The following is a 19,110-nucleotide window of genomic DNA, read 5'->3' as shown; positions in this document are numbered from 1 at the left end:
GGCTGCTTTAGGATAATAAATCATGGAATCCTGGAATGGTTTGGGTCGGGAGGGAATTTAAATCCCATCTCATTCCACCTCTCCCATGGGCAGGGACAACTCCTGCTATCCCAGGTTCCACAGCTCTGGTGAGTGTGAAGGATGTGAGCACCAAACCCGACAGAAAAAAATCAGGATTTTAAACAAATAACCAATTCCAGAAAATCTGCCACACTTCCCCTGAGCTCACACATGGCAGTGCTTTCAAAAATCAGGGTGTTCACCCTTTAAGGATCAGCACCTGGAATTCTGGCTGGAGCTTTTTTTTTTTTTTGCAACTGTAAGCTCTAAAAAGGCAATAATCCTGATTATAGAGAGTTTTAGTAGGCAAATTCAAGCCCGGATCCAACATTCGCTCATGAAGTCAAACCTTTTAAAAGGATCAGTGCTCAGCTGGCTAATTTCATTTAAATTGGACAGTGTCTCCAGCAGAGCCTACCAATGTTTTATCTCTTGATGTGGCCCAAAACAATCCAGGACCACAGGCTCAACAGAAACAGGGAGCATTTGTTCAAATCTTGCAGCTGATGTTTCTTAGTAGCAGTAAAAACGGGCAGCCCAAATATTGTTTGCGTCATGTAGAAATCTTTGCATCTCTCCAAATTGGTTTTGTGCCTTTTTATAACAATGAAAAGCACAAAAAAAAAAAAAAAAAAAAAAAAAAAAAAAAAAAAAAAAAAAAAAAAAAAAAATTACAGCTTTGCCCCACTAAATGAGAAATAATTTCTCATGATGAATTTTGAAAGGTTTGCTTAGGCAGCTGCAACAAAAAAAAAAATTGGGACCAAGCGTGGCAGATGTTGAAGGCAGGGGTAGGAAATCTGCTGGAGACAGAACAGTCAGCAAAGAAAAGCCTGTTGAGAAGAGAAATAAATAAATAGGAAGAAGAAATAGAAACAAGGAAGAAAGATCTGGGGAAAGAGAGAGGCTGCAGAGCAGGATGCCTAAGACCCAGAGCTTTTTAGCTAAAAACCAGATGGAAAGGAAATTATTTAGACCTTGCAAGCAAATAGAGTGAAGAAAGGAACTGCAAATAAGTAAAGCTGAGTGGGCCAGAGAGGAATAAAATCAGCAGAGAGCTCCTGAGCAATGCAAAGTGCCACGACTGCTGCAGTCAACGGAGCTGTGGCAATTTCTGCCACTTGGATGGCACGATGACAATTCCTACCATTTAAAAGTACATCCTTTCTCTCGTGATCAGTGGAGCTGGGATAACTTATTCCAATCTGGATGGGAACGAGCCCCGCTCGTTCTGATGTTCTCAGTGACACCAGCCGCCATGGAAGAAACCAGTGACTGCTGCCCAAATGTCCAAATAACTGCCATTATTTCCTATTTTGCAAATTAAACCGATTGGATGCTTTTTCCCCCCTAATTCAGATAGATTCACCCTGGCCAGAAGCACAAAGTACCACAGTGAACAGAATAAATGGAGAGATCTGTGAAACCGGGAGTGGTGACACACTGAGCTCCCTCTATCTACTTAAAGTTTGCCACCTGATTGAAAGGCCGGGCTTTTCACTGGTAACTGCAAATTTTAAAATTAAAAAAGTGCCAATTCTGCCTTCCCCAGGGCAGGGAAAGCATGTTCCGAGCTCAGGTCCCATCATGGCAAACAGCCGTCATTACCGCCTCACACAAATGTTTTTCCTATGTAAAATTGCTTTGTAAAATATTTGCTCCATCTGCTGAAAGGAGCAAAGACAATTTTCCCTGATAGCTAATGGCCCATTTCAGCTGCCTGGCATCGAGTGGGATGCACAACACAGAGCCCAGAATCCTGCGCTTCCCCGGGCTCATCCTCGCTCCGAGCCGGACACGGGGCCGGGATTGCTCCCACTCGAGGGGTTTTTGTGGGGCTGAGGCACATCTGCCACGCTTCAATAAACCCCACAAACAGCCCCCTGCCCAGACTCCCAGAACAAGGAGCCGAGCTCCCTTTCAAATCTGCGGCCCTTCAAGTGCTGCTCCTTTTTTCACACCACATGGGGCCACGGTTCTCCGGCCGGGCTCGCGCCGCCGCTCTGCACGCTGAGGGTTTCGGTACAGAAAGATCAAGCACTTCTTTGAATTCAAAATTCAACCAGGGACACACAAAAACCCCACAAAACCCCCTCTGCCCTGCTCCAGACCCCCTCCCAAGTGCTCCTTTCATTGTGCACTTTCCCATTTACCATCCATTGAAAAGCACATGTTTACGCTGTGCCCCGAACTACTTCAACATCTGCTAACAGACCCATAAAAAATAAATAAACCAGGATTGTTTAGGAAGAGAGATCCTTCCTATTTCCTGCAAACACTCCGAAGCTGGCAGCAGCAATTTGCTGCCAGATCCCCGCTCGGAGAACAATCCATGCAGGGAAATCAAAGATCGACTCTGTGCTGCCAAAAATCGGCCAGGAAAAGCATCTTCAAAGTGCTGTGATCTCCTCAAAGAATTCTGCTTGTTTATCCACTGAATGTTAATTTAAGATTAGGATAATTGTATTAGTTAGTTTGCTTTCTAATCCAAATAAATATCCCAAATTGTGTCTTTGGCAAGGTGCAACCTTCAAGGCTCCCCACATCCTCCTTCAGAGCAAAGAAAACATAATTGTCATGAGCTTCAAAAATCTCTCTTCAAAATAATAATCATATATTTATTTCAAAGGCAGCATTTGTAAGTTCAGGACATTGGGATGTTAATTCTCACAGAAAATGAGAACAGGAATATTTGAAGGCATTTTCCTGTATTTTAGAGAGATTTCTGCAAGTGCACAAACAATTCTGATGCCCTCAGTTGAAAATTATTTTCCCAATTAATCGAGTTTTCTCGATTTCAATCTCTATAAATTTGCTACACTTCTGTGCCTCGCTCTCCTTTCTGCTTTGTATCTCTAAACAAAATATCCTAATGAATTCCAAAAAATGTGGTTTCAGAAAGAAAGAAACCCTTCCATAGAAAACCCACAGTCACTTCCCAGGAATTTTATGGAAATTGCCGTAATGCTAGAGGAATTGTCAGACAAAACCTGCATTGTTTTTCCCAAACAACACACACTTAAACTCCTTTTATCCCCAGAGTTGCCTATGCGTTACTTTTCGGATTTTAGCAAAACAAACATTTTTAAAATAATCCGAGCAGGCATTTTATTGGCTGCACCAACATTAAGGCATTTCAGATTTCTTTAGAGCTCTTGCTTTATCCTCTCCTTCCCCACTGTTATTGCTACAAACTGGCACTTAAATTCAATTGATTCAAAATATTCTGGATCCATATGGCCTCAAACCCTGGAGCTGAAGTTCTGATATTGCCTCACTGCTGTTTTCTAGCATTTGCCTCTCCTCCGGTCCCCAGATGGTGGAAGTAACATTTAAACCTCCTTTTCCTCTGCCTTGTACAATAGACCTTGGCACCATTTCAACTGTTTACTCCGGTAATTAACAGCACTGATACCACAACAATTACAACTCCTACAATCTTAGCACAATAATGCTATGAATTAGTGAGAGCTAATGGCTGGAAGGTATAGTGGTTCCAGACTGCGAGATCTGTGCATTTTTCGAATAAAATAAAAGGTAGGAACAGCACGCTGGCGGTAGACAATGATTACCTAGTAATTAGTTTACACAAAGCTTCCTATTTAATGGCAAAACGCTGTAATTAACGCGTGACAGAAAATCAAAGGGTACTTTGTAAGCATATGAAAAATTAACACTGCAGGCCTATAGCTTTATGTACTGATTAGGAGCATATTAAATCAATAGGACACACGGCCCAACAGCTTGCAGAGCCCCTGCTTGTGGTTCAGGGATGACATCCTGGATTTCACCGAGCCCAGGGACGCAGTTCTGCTTTATTTCACCTCACATTTGCTCATAACATGCAGATGATCTTAATAAACTAAGGAATATTTCGATTATTTGCAATAATCGCTGCGCTCACGCTAAGAAACCTCCACAGCCTTACTCCTTTCCATCGTCAATCTCATCCTCAAGTCTTTGGGCTCCTTTTCTTTCCCTATTAAACAGGGTATCAGTTAGAAGAAATGCTAGAAATGCAGTTTTCTGGGGATCTGTCCGAGTTTCTGGCCCTCTTCAGGCTGGAAAAATACCACACCTGCAATTCCACGTGCACAACAGGCTCCTTAAGAACCCCCTCTGTGGGCTTTAGGTGTTACACTCAGATCAATTAATAACGAAATTCAGGAGAAAAGCAGTGTTAAGGAAGCTCTGTGTTCAAAGGAGGTCAGAAAGGAAGGTGCTGTCAGTGGCAGGTTTCTGAAATTACATTTTTGACGGATTGGTTTTATCCTGATTTCTTTGCAAACACATCCTACTCTGAATTCCTCAACTCAGTAAAGAAATAAGGTGTGGAAACTTCCAGGTGTGCTGTAGTGCATGGAATTCATCCAAGCAGGACACAATCTGCTCCCCACTACTCCTGATTCCCAGCTAATCCCAAAATTCATCTATTACTTAGAACAGGATTTAAAAGCTGACCAAAAAATGGTTCATTTAAAGGAACATCCAGCATCTTGCACTCCTCTTTTCCAACAGCAATCAATCCAAAATCCTGCAAGCGGCATCAAAATCTTGTTCTAGGTGATTCAGACCAAAAGTTGCCCAGATTTGTCATCTGTCACCTTTTGGAAAGATTCTGATTTCCTCTTTGTAATAAATTAACTGAATTAGAGCCCGTAAGGGAAAGAAACAGAGACAAAATCCTCTAACTCAACAGGAGGAGTAAAATTCAAACATTTTCCTAGCAGGGGCTGCCCAAGTGCATGAAATCCTTTTTTTTCCCCCTTATGACAGGTATTTAATGGAGAGCTTTGAAATGGTTGTGTAGCTATCACCAGTTTTTAGGGCTTATTCAGAGAGTATTTGTTGCTTATTTTTCTCTGTCTTGTTCTATCCCTGGAATTTCAGCTCTTCTTTATCCCATTTTTCTTTTTGTCTCCAGCCTGATCTTTGTTATTTTCAGACTTGCTGCTAGATAAACTCACATCATGTTGTTGGTCCTGGTGGTTAATTAAGTCACAGGGTAATAAAAGATAATTCTAAAATTAATTTCAGTAGTCACTTAATCTAGTGATTTACTACAACTCCATAGTTATACAAGAGGATGGGATCCTGCAGTCCTGTGTTATTTACATAAAAGGGAATTGTTAAAAGAAGGAAAAAGGGCAATGCCAACAGGAAGGTGATGTTCTCTTTGCCCTAAAAGGGAAGAGTTTGGGGAGTTTGAGACCTAAGAAGAAGGAAAATACGAAGACAGAGTGGGCAAATCCATTCCTTGGATACTCTCCCAGCTTCCAACACGTCAGAGTCCCTCTAAGCCAGAGATTGTCTCAGCAATAATGAGAATTTCCCATCAATTTAGAGTCTCCCTGCAAGGGTCCGTAAAAGTTTCGGTGAAATTTTCCAGAATCTGAGCTGCTGACTTTGAGCAGGAGTGAGATGCCCAACGATACCATGTATTAATAAGGATTATGGATATCTTTATCTAGATATTAAAAAAAAAAAATTATTCTCTTATTCTTACAGCAGCAAAACTACTTCTTGTGCTAGGCATGGACTGACTGAAGCTTGAAATAGTACAGAAAACCTGCAGAAGTTAAAAACTAATTTATTTGTTCACTACAGTCATCGTTCACCTTACAAGATACAATTAATCTGATAAGCACATTCAGTATTTATTAATTTTTTTGTGCACATCTAGGGTCAGACCCTGAATTTCTTTTCCAGTCCGGAAGATGTCTCCACAAACAACCCCACAAGTGCCAAAAGTACAGCAGCTCTCTGGACATGGAGCCATTGGATTCTGGGCCTCAGGATGAAATTTCTCTGCTGACAGACTTGAGCAGCGCACAGGAGGCTGATGGACTCCGAGACATTTTTGCAGTTTATGAATTCAACCCTCCCCGCAGTTGCAAATTAATTGTTCAGATAACTCAGAGGCTGCATTAAGTGAACAAGGTGAAATCCATCCATAATCCTGTCGCGCACTTGGCTCTGCCCCAATGCTGTATTTTGCAATGAGGAATCTAAAATCAGCCTCATTTTTAGCTGGAACAGATTTTTTACACAGTTTAAACTCACCAAGTCCATTATTTTTAATCTGTTGCCTACTCCACGCCACTGAGGAAAATCTGGGCGGCGTGTCTTGAACTGCTATGCAAATGATGCCATTTGTAAGTATTACCATAATTTAGTGCTTACAGTCATGTTCTCATTTCTATTAATTCCATTCCAGAATGGAGGGGCTTTTTTCACTGTGCTCCTAGCCTGCAGGATAGTCTTTCATCAAGAAGCTGAATTTTTTAATAACCTGCCAGCATCCGTTTGTGTGTGGCAGCCGCCGCCGTGACACGACGTCTTCATTATCAAAGGAACCGGGTCCCCACACTGCAGCAGGACATTAAAGCACAAACTCCTGCTTTGATGTTTAAATGCGGATCATTACAATGGTGTTCCCTGACAAAAGGAGCCTTTTAATCCTCTGCTCCCCGCGCTCAGGCTCGGGGAGGCTGCAGGTCCTTATTTCAAAGGAGGGTAAACGAGGGAGGCAGGGAAATCTGAGCTAAGGTTCGAGGTGTTCCTCGAACAGCAAGTTCCACACTTGGGAATCACAGAAAGGTTTGGATTGGGAGGGAATTTCAGGATCATCCCATTCCCATGCCACCTTGCACTGCCCCAGGCTGCTCCAAGGCTCATCCAGCCTGGCCTTGGACACTTCCAGGGAAATCTGAGCTAAGGTTCGAGGTGTTCAGAACAGCAGCAAGTTCCACACTTGGGAATCACAGAAAGGTTTGGATTGGGAGGGAATTTCAGGATCATCCCATGCCACCTTGCACTGCCCCAGGCTGCTCCAAGGCTCATCCAGCCTGGCCTTGGACACTTCCAGGGATAAGGAACCCAGAGCTTCTCTGGATAACACTCTGCCAAAACCCACTGCAGCACTGGCCTGGATTTATCTGCTGGCTCTGGGAAATGAGACTAAATTCATTACTCCATGGGTATTTCCCAACTTCCAACGTGTGTTTATATTTAAGGATGTCTCACTGGTTGTATCCAAGCTGGAGGTAAATGGAGTAAAAAGGAAAACCAAAGGAGGTCAGGGCTCACCGTGTCCTTCATGCAGAAGCACTTAGGAAAAGAATTAAACAGGGAAGGACACTGATTTCAGGGATTTAGACCAGCAAAGAACTGGAGCTGGTGACTCCTGATTCTGTCCTGGCTCAGGTGCTGGAGCAGGGCCTGGATCCATCCCGAGCTTTGTGTCCCACTGGGATGGATTTTCAGGGCTCTGCTCCATCCTGCCTGACTTGCAGATCAGAGGAATTATCCCTTCAGCTCCGTATCAGGAGCTCTGCTTCATAATGTGGAATTATTTTGTATCTGTCAAACGCAGCAGAACCGTAATCAGCCCAATTTGAGATTTTAGTATACAATATAATTCAATCAACCCCAAATTTCAAACCCGTTTTGATTGAATTAAAAAAAATCAGAGGAGCTATAATGAGTAGTTTATGTAAATGAAACAATTTTTCTGGATACATTCCTTCTGGCTTTAAAACCATTACATTAGGAATGAATTTGGCAAGATATACGGAAATATCAAATGCTTATTGAAATTAACGCATTTAAATACCAATGAATATTTAACCTACAAATAATTCTTGGAACGCCAGAATAATGAAGTGTGGTTTTATATGGATTTTTCTGCAGTTTTTCTGCATCATCTTCCAGCCTCTCAGTCCCAGGGATCCTCAGGAATCCAGGAGTGCCTGAGTTCATGCTCTAGTGTTTCCCTTAGTTAGATTTTTATAGATGGTTCTCCTTACCTAAACACCCCTGGAAATGAAACTTGCAGGAGTTTAACAATCACCAAGTGTTGTCTCATACAGGTTTAAAAGTTATTAGCGAGGCAAAACACCCAGGGAAAATAATCCATAGCAAACCAGCTGAAAAGGCAATCAGTTTGTATGATTTCAAATTAGTGCTGCTCAGATATATTAATCCCAATCCCAATTAATCTTTGTTTCAATCAGTCCAGATTGCTATGTAGAGATTGGGCCGTGCTGCCTGTGAAGTTTCCTTTATATGTCCTCACTTTAGCTAAAAAAAAAAAGTATAAAATTTATACCAAAAAATGCATAAAATCTGCATTATTGCATAGGAAGTGTTACGACACAGCTCATTCCACAGTGGCTGCCAGGCATTCCTGTGTATTTTGGAATCTTTCCCTGTTTTATTTGAATTCCTGCTGCCTATCTCTTTGTGAAGCCGGGCTGGGCTGTGATACCAACATTTCCCTTCAAGTGAAGGCTCAGGAAGAGATTTACAGCGAGGAGGGACCTCGGGGGAACAGGAAAGAGCCAAGACAACAAAGGAGATGCAGTTTCCTTACTCACACGAGCCCGGCTCTCGCTCCACACCTCAGGGCCGTGTCCCTGCCATTCCCTCTGGATCCAGGGGTAGCATTCCAGGTGGGAAATGACATCACAGAAGGCAGTGCCGTCTCCTCCACGCTCATCGTCCACCTTGAAGAGCCAGCGCCGCACTTCCAAATTGTCCAGGACGAGCTGGCTGAGAGCACGGAGCAGCTGCAGGGCAGGGACACAAAATCCTTTGCACTGGGACAGCACCAAAACGCTCCTCAGCCTTCCAGCTCCCAAATATTTGGGCCTTATTTCTAAATAGACATTTCTTTCCTGAATATGGTTTCGGGTTTTTTGGCGTTGTCACAGCTGTTTGGGTATGGATTGAAAACAATCTTTGAAGACTCCACGGTCCTCATCCCTGTTTTCTGCAGAGAGGAATTTGCCTGCCCAGGTGTTTGGGTTTTTTATTTTTGTCTGAGGTTTTGGATCACCAGAGCTGCTCCATAAACGTTTGTGACGGGGAACAACACGGGATGGACGACGCTATTTGCAAAAAAATGTGCCAGGGTAACACCAGCCAAAACAGCTGGGAAATTTTCCTACTGGAGAGTGCATTCCGTGGTTATAAATGCACGGAGGAGGTACCAGGCAGGCTTTATAAAAATGCTAATTATTTATTCGTGTATGTACACAGATTTAAATGGCTTTCAAATGCCTTTTGCCCAGCTGGTGCAGGATGCAATTAGCTTCTTAGAAACTGCAAATGACTTTGAACCTGGTGAAGGGATTCTCAGATCTTGTTGCCTTGGCTGGAGTCTTCTACATTTTACAGAGTAATTTGAGGGATTTTTGTTTCTTTTTTTTTTTTTTAAAAGATTGACCTAAAATACAATTACATGTGTTCCATTTGTGGCTTTTGAGAATCACATAAATGTGTTTTTCTTGAGGGCTCCCCCTACAGTAATGAAAAGGATCAATAATGCTGTAAGGACTGCACCAATCACAAAGAATTATGTGCTATCTTTAAGTGAAAATTGAATTGTGCTTTACCATGGTGTCACCTCACTTTGATTATTTAACCTAAAATGTCAATATTTCATACAAGCAAACAACAGAAGGAGAAGTTCCATAACCCTGTAGGATGAACCAGAAGTATTGTTAAATAATTTACGTGAATCAAATAAATCAAACAGCTGTTTTGCAGGTCATTGATCATATATTTATTTCATCTACTGGAGAAGTTGCAATGGATTTGTGTAGCTTAGATTGTTCAGTGCTAAAGGTGATTAATAAAAACCAAAGCAATGTGAAAAGCCTCTTGGAGAAGCAGGAGCACCTACAAAAAAACCTTAGCAATGATTATTTTCCTGGATGAGAGAAGTAACACCATCATAAAAATGCGAGGGTTTTTTTAAATAAATACTTAAACATATCATTGTAAATTGCAAAATCAGCTTAGAGAGTAAAATACCGAGGAACTGGCTGCAAAATAAACACGTCCAATGAAAGTACAGAAACCTCTCATGCCTTGTAATTTTAGTTCAACGGGATTTTGTTATTTTCCTCCTGGTGATGCCAACAAGAGATGAATGCAGCAAGGACAGGCTGGGTACAAAGTAAAGCTGCAAAGATGCTCAGTGAGCCTGGCTTGGAACAGGCTGGTTGAGGAGGAGATTCCTTCCCTTAGAACAAGGATTTTTGGAAAACGTGCATCCTCAATCCCTGGTAAAATGGATTTATTTCATGACTTCACCCATGGGGCAGCAGCACAAACTGTCTCAAATATTGGAACCAAACACTTTTATATCCTCCAGCCCATGAAGAACCCCAGAGTAATTGTGTTCCTTCCTGCCTTGGGCACAAACTGCATTTAATTGAGCCAAAAAAGGACCCGACCTCACCCAAGACTTGATCAAACCCACGAGGGTTTGGGAGTTACTGTTGGAAAAATAACCCAGCATCCAGAGAAAAAACCTGCTATGACTGATAAAATTCAGTTAAAAAAGAAAATAAAAAGAGCAAAAAGCAAAGCTCCCTAAATGTGCCACAAAGTTTGATAAAAAATCAAATCCCATCCAAGACATTGTAGGTTCAATATTTAAAATATAAAACTGTTATTCACTGCGAAAAGTCTCCGCTGCACTGCAGCGTTTTCACAAACACTGCACACACTGTACATTAATTAGAACGTGTTTGAGCACATGGATTTAAACCTGACTTCACAGGTTTGGAACCAATATTTGTCTATTAATAATTATCATTCTGGAACGACCCCTTGTGCATTATTGGAGCTAGTATTTATGTATTATTCGGATCTGTTTAACAATGAATATTTACAGTTTAAAGCTGTCATCCATTGATGAGGGTCTCATCCACGGAGTTATCAGTGACACAAATCCTCATCCCACCGGCTCACCTGCTCGCTGCTGTGGATGTCCCACTCTCCAGGAGGCGTTGGCACTCCAGCACTGGCAAAGATTCTCTTGCTGCCAGACTTGGTGCCGTAGAGCCGAGCCACTGCTGGCTCTGAGCCCAAAAGTGGCACCTGCAGCTCGTCAGCCACGGCCAAATCATCCAGGTGGGGAACGCCCCCAACCACGTAGGCATCCCTGCCCTGGAGCAGAACCTGGAGCCTCTGCAGTGTCCTGGGACTGTACTTGAGCACAGTGGCCAAGCACATGTGATGCTCCTGGAAAAAAAAAAAGAACATTTATTCTTATAAAAAGTGGGGTTTTTTTATTTTTTTCTTTTTATTTTTTTTCCCCTCTCCCCCTAATTCCTAATGTTGCCCATGATAAATACATTATTAATAGCAGGCTGGGTTATGACCTATCCTGTAGCTTAGCAGTTTAAATTGATAAAAGCTGTTGGGGTGAGGCTCCATAATCGTGCACATCTTTAGTGGGTTGGAAATGGCCTCATTGGGAATAGAACTAATTACTACACATCTGTATTTATTTGATCCATGTGGAATTATCCTTCTGTCAGTCGGCAGAGAGGCTGGTGGCCTTTGGATAATAGTGATTCATCTCAGCAACACTCCTGGCATGGTTTAGCTCCGGAGCTCCTAAAAATCAATAAAAAAAATGAAGAATCCCCCCTCCCTCCCCATAGCAGGGAATGTATTTCACATACAGTTCAGCGGTATTTGAAGTGATTCTCTGAGAATAAAACACTTTGATTTACAAAAGCTTTTGGTGCTTACAGTAAATTACTGGGGATGCACATTTCCATTCCACAGGGGCTCTGATAGCTGATCTAAAGGAAAGGGGAGCAATTTTCTAGTAGTTTTTGTTCTTAAAATATAAAGGCTCCAACTTTTTGGAAGGAATTTCTCATTTCTACCCCAACGCCCCCACCCCCCCCCCAAAAAAAAAAAAATCTATTGGTGAACAAGCAGCTCATGACATATCCTATAAGCTCTGAATTTAAATTAAAATATCACTCATGGCAGGTGAAACCTCCAAAATGTTTTAAACAACATATCCCATGCATGGCTTGCATATATTCCAATTATTTTACCAAAAATATCCTGAGGATGAGACAGGGATGGAGAAATGGCACAAGAGAAATCTACTGCAATAAACTGTCAGGAACAAACCGTAATCCCAACAGGAAGAAAGTCATCTTCCTATTGAGATTTCATCTCATTTGGGCCTCTGGAAAGAATCCCTTTATTTCCAGGATAATGTAAATCCTGGATTTGCCAGGGATTTCCAGCATTGAGGAACACAGAATATTTTCCTTCCAAGTCCTGGATGTTCATTGCCAGGGACTGAAGCAGAAATCCTGATTTCACTGGATAGGGAGGATGATGCTGGAAAACAACACAAGGAATCCCTTCTGTCAGTCCCTTGGTGCTTCCTCATGCCAAACACAGCTCCAGAAAGTGCCCAAATTTCCCTGTAAGGGAGCTGGACACGCTGCAAGGACAGCAGGAACGGGACACTCCCCAAAGTCCCAGCAGAAAAAAGAGAATTACAGAAGTTTAAGGACGAAAATAACAACAAACATGTTACCTGGAGCCCTTTTCCTTGCATCACTTTTGAAGCTTTTAACGTTAAACGTTTAAAGTTCTGATCCATGAGCACTGAGCACTGCTCCAAAAGCAGGGAGCTGGCCCATTCCCGACTTCTGGATGCAGGGAACACGATCATTTCCCAGCCTGGGGCCAGAGGGGGATTGTAGGGAGGAGATTTGCTTTGTGTCCCTCAATAATGGATTTTACAGTTAATGAAAGAGGTCAGGCTGTAAAAGCTGCTTCATTCCTGCTTTTTGAGAGTGGCAGAGCTGCCGGAATATATGGGAGTGTGAGGGAGAGCAGGGAAAAGCAGAACTGAGGGATTCCAGCAGGAACAGGGGATATGGGCCTAACCAAAGTTCTTGGCTCTCAAACCTGTTGATTTTTGTTTTGTTTTTGGCTTCCCAAGATCCCAGATCTGACCCTGGCATCAGGATCACCAGGAGGGCAAAGCTGCCTCCAGCTGGGACACCCCTCCAGGGGAGGATCAGGGCCAGCTGTGCCTTTTCCACACATTTTCCTTGCATCCAGTTCCACCAAAATAGCTGGGAGAACCTGCGAGGCTGATTTGTGCTTCTGGAATTGCTAAAAGGAGCCCTCTGAAGCGGCCTTCGAGCCACACTTTCATTGATTGGGAATAAATTTCGATCCATTAGGTGCAATAAAAGCTTTTTATTCAATAACCCAGGAGAAAGATCCTTTAAAAGAACCCTTTAAAGCTCAAACCCTTACAACAGCCCAAATTGTCACTGAAGCCAGGGGATGGCCAGGAGCAGTTCTGAGCACATTCCTCTCCACACAGAGGATATATTCATTAAAAATATGAATTATTACATGGCAAAGAACAGATGTTTAATGAAAACAAGGTAGATTTTGCACATTAGCAGGTGCATGGCACTGAAGAGCCTTGGGTTACCTCAACCTGCTTCACCTAAAATCTGGTGTTGATCATTCTCCTGACAGATTTTGGCGTTAATACATAGCTGGGAGTTACTGTTGGAAAAATAACCCAGCATGCAGAGAAAAAAAAAAACCTGCTATGATTGTCAAAGTGCAATTTAAAAAGAAAAAAATAAGGGCAAAAAGTGCAACAGGGCTTCAAACCCCTAAATGTGCCACAAAGTTTGATAAAAATCAAATCCCAGCCAAGACACTGTAAGTTTAATATTTAAAATATAAAACTATTATTCACTGTGAAGACTCTCCACTGCACTGCATTTTCAGAAACACTGTACATTAATTAGAACACCTTTTAGCACATGGATTTAAACCTGACTTGACAAGTTTGGAACCAATATTTCTCTATTATTAATTATTACTCTGGAACTTATCACTTTTGTATTATTGGAGCTAGTATTTATGTATTATTCTGATCTGTTTGGAACTCATATTTTAGGTATTATTACCTAACTTTGTTTAAGCCTTGCTCTTTAAGGAGCTCTGCACTGGATTTACTTGCAAGAACCACTGCAAACACAGGAATGATTGAATGCTGGGCTAGCCAGAGATAAAGTTTGAGTAATAAGAATGGTTTATTGCTATGATTTGCTTAGAGATATAAATCTATCAAGTTCCCAGTCCCAAGCACAGAGTCAGAAGGGACAAGAGCCTACAAATAGCCAATCTAGGACTATCTCAAGCAAGTCTATAAAGCTAAACCAGGATATTTATTTCCAACGCTCTAACTAGTAGTCTAATCAGTAAAGCCCTTAAACTTGCAATAATATTTCACTGATGTGTACCAGAGCGTTGCAAGTTATAAAATTTCCAATTTAATTTTACTGCATCCCTCAAGCTGTAGTAATTAGAAGACAAACTCACGGGGAAGCTGTTTATAGCTTCAGGGGTGAGAATTTTGAACCTGTCCTGCAGGTCAGCCATGTCCTCGGGGTTCCCAGATCTAACAGCTGCCTGCAGACCCAGGAGTTTATGGTAATACTGCAGTAACTCCTCACTCAGAGCGAGGGGGCAGATGTAGATGACGTCCACGTTGGCATCTGAAACAAAGGGGGCACAGTGTTCACTGCTGGGAGAAAGGTACAACGTTCCCAACAGCAATCCCTGCATTCCCGACCCTCTGCTCGCCGACGGCTTTCCTAAAAAAAGAAACAAAAAAAAAGCACTGGAAAGAAATAAAAATGACGTTTAATTCCCAAATCTCTGTGCTTTTTGCTGTGTTTCAGCGTTTCTCTGAAGGCAGGTCAGCAACCCAAAGGAAGAGCTGCTTCCTGGGATTCAATCTGCAGAACATATTGGGGCAGGATTTGGCAAGTGGTGCAGGGGGATTTGTGAGCCCGACTCCCAGAAACGTCAATGGGAGCTGAACTGCTTTAAAAACATATCCCATTAGAGCCAGTAAATTATAAAACGGAGCCATTCACTTGGGAAAGCTGAGGAAATTGCAATTCTCTACGCTGCCTGGATTTTCCACGGGCTGTTCCTACCCCTGTGCTGTCCACACAAAAGCTCACCGTGGGGTATCATCAATAACCACGGCTGGGCACGGGAGTGTGCGGGGCAGCCGCTCCAGCACGGTGTGGAAATCTGCTTTTCCTCATGGAAAAACAGGCCTCGAGGGCTGTGTCCACACAGAAGGGGGAAAAAAAAAAAAAAAGCGATACAGGCAGTTTTGGAAAATTTTAACCACTCTGTTCTGCTAAAATATTAATGTTAATAGATGAGCTAATGAGTTAACAGGCCTTGAGAAGCATCAATAGGCAAAGAGCTCTCCAAGATTTTGATCCAAATCAGTGGGGAGCCTTTCATTGTTTTATTGTGCAGCCAAGGATAACTGCTAGTCCATGGAATGACTGCAGCAAAGCAAGGATTGGGTAAGGAAACTGAATGTAAGGAACAAGAGATCCCATTGCTTGACTTTGTTTTGCCAGAGCTGCGGGGAAATGATCCGCATTAAAAATGTGAGGCCAGAACTCACCTGAGGCATTAAAGTACCCCAGAGCCCACAAGCAGAGTCTTGATACAATTATTTACCAGGTAACTTCTTAAAATAACTAAGAGAAGAGTTCAGCACCATTCACCAGTCAATACTCAAGTGAAAAATTGACAGCTCAAGTGAATTTGGGGAATAGAAAGCTGCAGCAGATTTCACTGCTGTAGCACTGCCCTAGAAAGAGAGAGAAAGTCTCCTTAGGACACAGTGGGGCTCCAGGGACAGCTTAACTCACGGGAGGTCACAACCAGCAAGGAAATCCTCTGCTTTTCTAAAGAAAAACCAAACCAAAATGGAAAATCTCAGTGCTCCTCTGCCAGGCACAGGTAAAGCACCTGATCCAGTTCATAATTTAGTTAATATTTCACTGGTTTGTATCTTCCTCGTGATCTGTTTTACAGCAGAGCCAATTTTCATGTTCAGAAATGAGAGAGAAAAAAAATCAGTTTAATGTGTGACTTTGTCCCTTTAAGTTTCAATCATTAAAGAGCAAAAAAATTCCACATTAAAAAATGAAAAAAAATAAAAACAGCACAGTGGAAAAAAACCCCCCAATATTAGTGCCTAGATAATATATAAATGCAATTACATTATTATTTTAGGCAACAGTAAATTTCTGGATCTAATATATTTTTTGTTCCAAACTTACTAAATGGCATTTATAAAATAATCATGATCCTGAAATATACATGAATCATGTAAAATATGTCATTCCAGGGAGCCAATGAAGTTTGGTCACTGCTAAATAACATCCCTCCCTGCTTTGCTTAAAAGAATGAAGTTGGTCACTGCTAAATAACATCCCTCCCTGCTTTGCTTAAAAGAAGCCTGTTAGGGAAAAAAACCCCAAACCTTTTTAAATAGATGCCTTTTGCCTCCTTTGCTGATTTAAAAGAAGAATGAATAGGTTTAAATAAGGGCTTGCTCTTTTGCAGCACCTCTTTCTCTCGGGCTGAGCCTGAATGAGCAGGGGCAGGATGAGCTCCCTCATTTTCAGAGCCCTGAACACTTTGTGGGGCTCAGCAGGTCACAGATGAGGCTGCTTCACCTCAGCACAGAGGTACAAGCAAGCACCAGGATTTTTTTATGGATAATGTGGCCAGGAAATGCCACAAGTCCTTCTCAGCTTCTCCGTGCTCCATATTTAATATTCATACAAAAATAATAATAATAAAAAGTCCTTGTGTTGTTGTCTTTCACTCCCAGCTGGGGGAAATAATCAAAAAGCAGGAGCTGATCACGTACCCAGGATGTCACAGAGCCTCCCCATCTGCAGGTTCTGCTGGAGAGCAAGGTCAGGGATGTGCTCACGGATGTGTTGGGAATATCCTGGAAAACAAGGAAAGCCCCCCTCAAACTGCAGTCACACAACCCCTGGTGCAGATTTTGGGGGAAAAAAAAAAAAAAAATCAGATTTCTGGATTCAAAAAAGCTGGAAAAAAAACCCTATTTCAAATCTCACAGCACTCATTGCAGCATTTTTTCTGAATTTACCTTTATTACTGATATAACTTCACGTTTTTGTCATTTTAAATACAGACCTGAATGTTACAGCCCTACAGAGTTTTCTAATTTAACCGTGCAGACCATTTTGTTGGGAGTCTTTCATGTTGTTGAATTCTCTCTTTTTTTTTTTTTTGTAAACACTGGGGAAGAAAAAAAAAAAAAAGAAATGACACCATCATTAAGCAAGAATCCTGGTAATTTTGTCCTTCACACAGATAAAAGGCACCAAAGCCACTTCATTAAGGAGATGTCTCAGTGCTACCTGCTCACTTTGTTGCAGAGGAAAGGTGAGTGACAGCCTGTCTGAGCCTGGATTATCTCTCTGCAGGTCAGAATTCCAGCTGATGCCGTGCTCACGTTCAAAAAGACTGCAGGAAATGACAGCAGCACTGTAACTATAATTTTTAAGCCTGTAATTTTCAAATTGGTGTCACTGGAAAGGAATTGTGGTGTCTGTGCAAACAGCCGCAACTCCACTGTCAGTACCCACCAGTGACACTGATTGTTGAATCCATCAGAATTAATCCCAATATTCAGTGTTTGACACAAAAACCTGACTGATCCAGGAACAAGATCCTTACATTTCCATATATCTGCACATGGAAATCAGCAGAAACTCAGGGAGAACTTAATCTGGCTAAAATCTGCTCAATACCTCGGTGCTTTCATGTAGAAAACAGCAAAGTGGAGACTTCAGGCTAATTACAAAGACAATTATTACAAGTGATCAGCATTCTAAGGTGCTGTGGCAACGGCGCTTTTCACACAGAACATGAGAAAATACAGAGAAATTTAAAATTCCAGGTTAATTTTTGGTCATTTCTTACCAAACTTACATATTGCAGTCAGCACAGCGGTACCAGGCACTTGGAGAACTCATCTAAGTAAAATATATTGAATTTTTTTTTTTTTTTTACTCCTCTAGTATTAAGCTACAGTAATTAGAAAAAAAGCTTGCTCCGAGTATTTAAACTTTAGTCTCAAGGTTTTTTTTGGTTGTCTCACCCAATTTTAAGGCACTAAAAATGCTTCCTAGTATCTTCAAACCATTTAAATGTCAGCCCCAGAATGCAGCTGATTTCCTTGCCCTGAACTGTCCCCTTGAAAACATTGGGTTTTAAGAACTGGGCCAAAAAATAACATGCAAATATCACCTGGAAAACCAGGAATTATTTGAAAAGGAGTAACAAAGCGGCAATTAAATAAGTTAAAATTTGCATTTCGCTCTGGCTCTGCAGCATGGCAGCATTGCAGCGCTGTACTTTTCACAGGGAGGTTAATAAAACATCTTAAGTCACAATATATTAATTTCCACTGGCATGACCCCATTAGATTTAATGAGGAATATTCACTGCTGGTGAATCCTTGCCCTCCCACTGGACAGGATGAACCACATTCCTCCTGATCCACCTTGAACATTCCTCACTCCACGGCTGGACACCTGAAAAGGCTGATTCAAGGGTTAATACTCCTTTTCTTCCAGTCTAAACAGAACCCAAGCCAAATAAATTCAATGTATTGTGATTCCAGTGCACCTGTGCCATCAGTTCTGGTTCCTGATCCAGCCTCCAGTGTGGGGCAGAAATTCCAAATGGTGGCTGGAATTTGGGATGTGGACAAAAGAACACTTGGGAATGGGTTTTGCATTAATGACTCCAAAGCGCAGGGAGAGGCACCGAAGTGCTAAAATAAGAGGAATTAATTCATCCTCCTTTCAACCCCAGCCACGACCTAACAGCCTTTAATTGACATTTCCTTAATAAATTCTGCTCATCTCCAAGTGGTTTCTCCCAACAAAGAATCCTCAAACGTTCCTTGGAGAACAGGAGCAGCAGAGAGGGGGGCAGGACACAAAGGTTCACGGGGCAGGATCTGAAGGGGAAGGAGGAAAACGAGCTGGGATCACTCCCCCTGTGCTCCCCAGGACCTGGGACAGCTCGAGGAAATAACACCCAAGGTTTCATAAATCAAACTGAATTGTTCTCTCTGTGCTTGGCACATATTTGTGGCAGTCAATCCGATTTTAAAGGTTCAAATTAATTTCTCCTCACTCTGCCTGACAACAGTCCTTAAACACTGGAATCTACTTTGTGGGTTTTTTTAACTATCCTAGAAATTCCAAATTTTTGTCTGGGTGAAATAAATGGAACCATTTGCTCCTCCCAGCAGGACAATTTAAGCCCTTCACAATTCCTTTTCCTGGATTATTTCCAGAGACTTGACAT

At 42.0% G+C, this 19,110-nt stretch overlaps 1 protein-coding gene across 6 annotated transcripts in view; it reads right to left on the bottom strand.

Moving 5' to 3' along the window:
- IQCH (IQ motif containing H) overlaps positions 1–19,110 on the bottom strand; it is a 65,677-nt gene that overhangs the window by 19,209 nt on the left and 27,358 nt on the right. For all 6 annotated transcript variants that reach the window (XM_040077094.2, XM_040077092.2, XM_040077096.2 and 3 more), the window contains 4 exons: positions 16,625–16,708; positions 14,251–14,426; positions 10,825–11,097; positions 8,439–8,630 (listed from right to left, as the gene is read on the bottom strand). In XM_040077094.2, the coding sequence (XP_039933028.1) occupies positions 8,439–8,630; positions 10,825–11,097; positions 14,251–14,426; positions 16,625–16,708 (725 nt within the window). The remainder of the gene's footprint in view (positions 1–8,438; positions 8,631–10,824; positions 11,098–14,250; positions 14,427–16,624; positions 16,709–19,110) is intronic.

Source organism: Hirundo rustica, chromosome 13, assembly GCF_015227805.2.
Source record: "Hirundo rustica isolate bHirRus1 chromosome 13, bHirRus1.pri.v3, whole genome shotgun sequence".
NCBI classification, from domain to species: Eukaryota; Metazoa; Chordata; class Aves; order Passeriformes; family Hirundinidae; genus Hirundo; species Hirundo rustica.
This window is presented reverse-complemented; position numbering and strand designations above follow the sequence as displayed.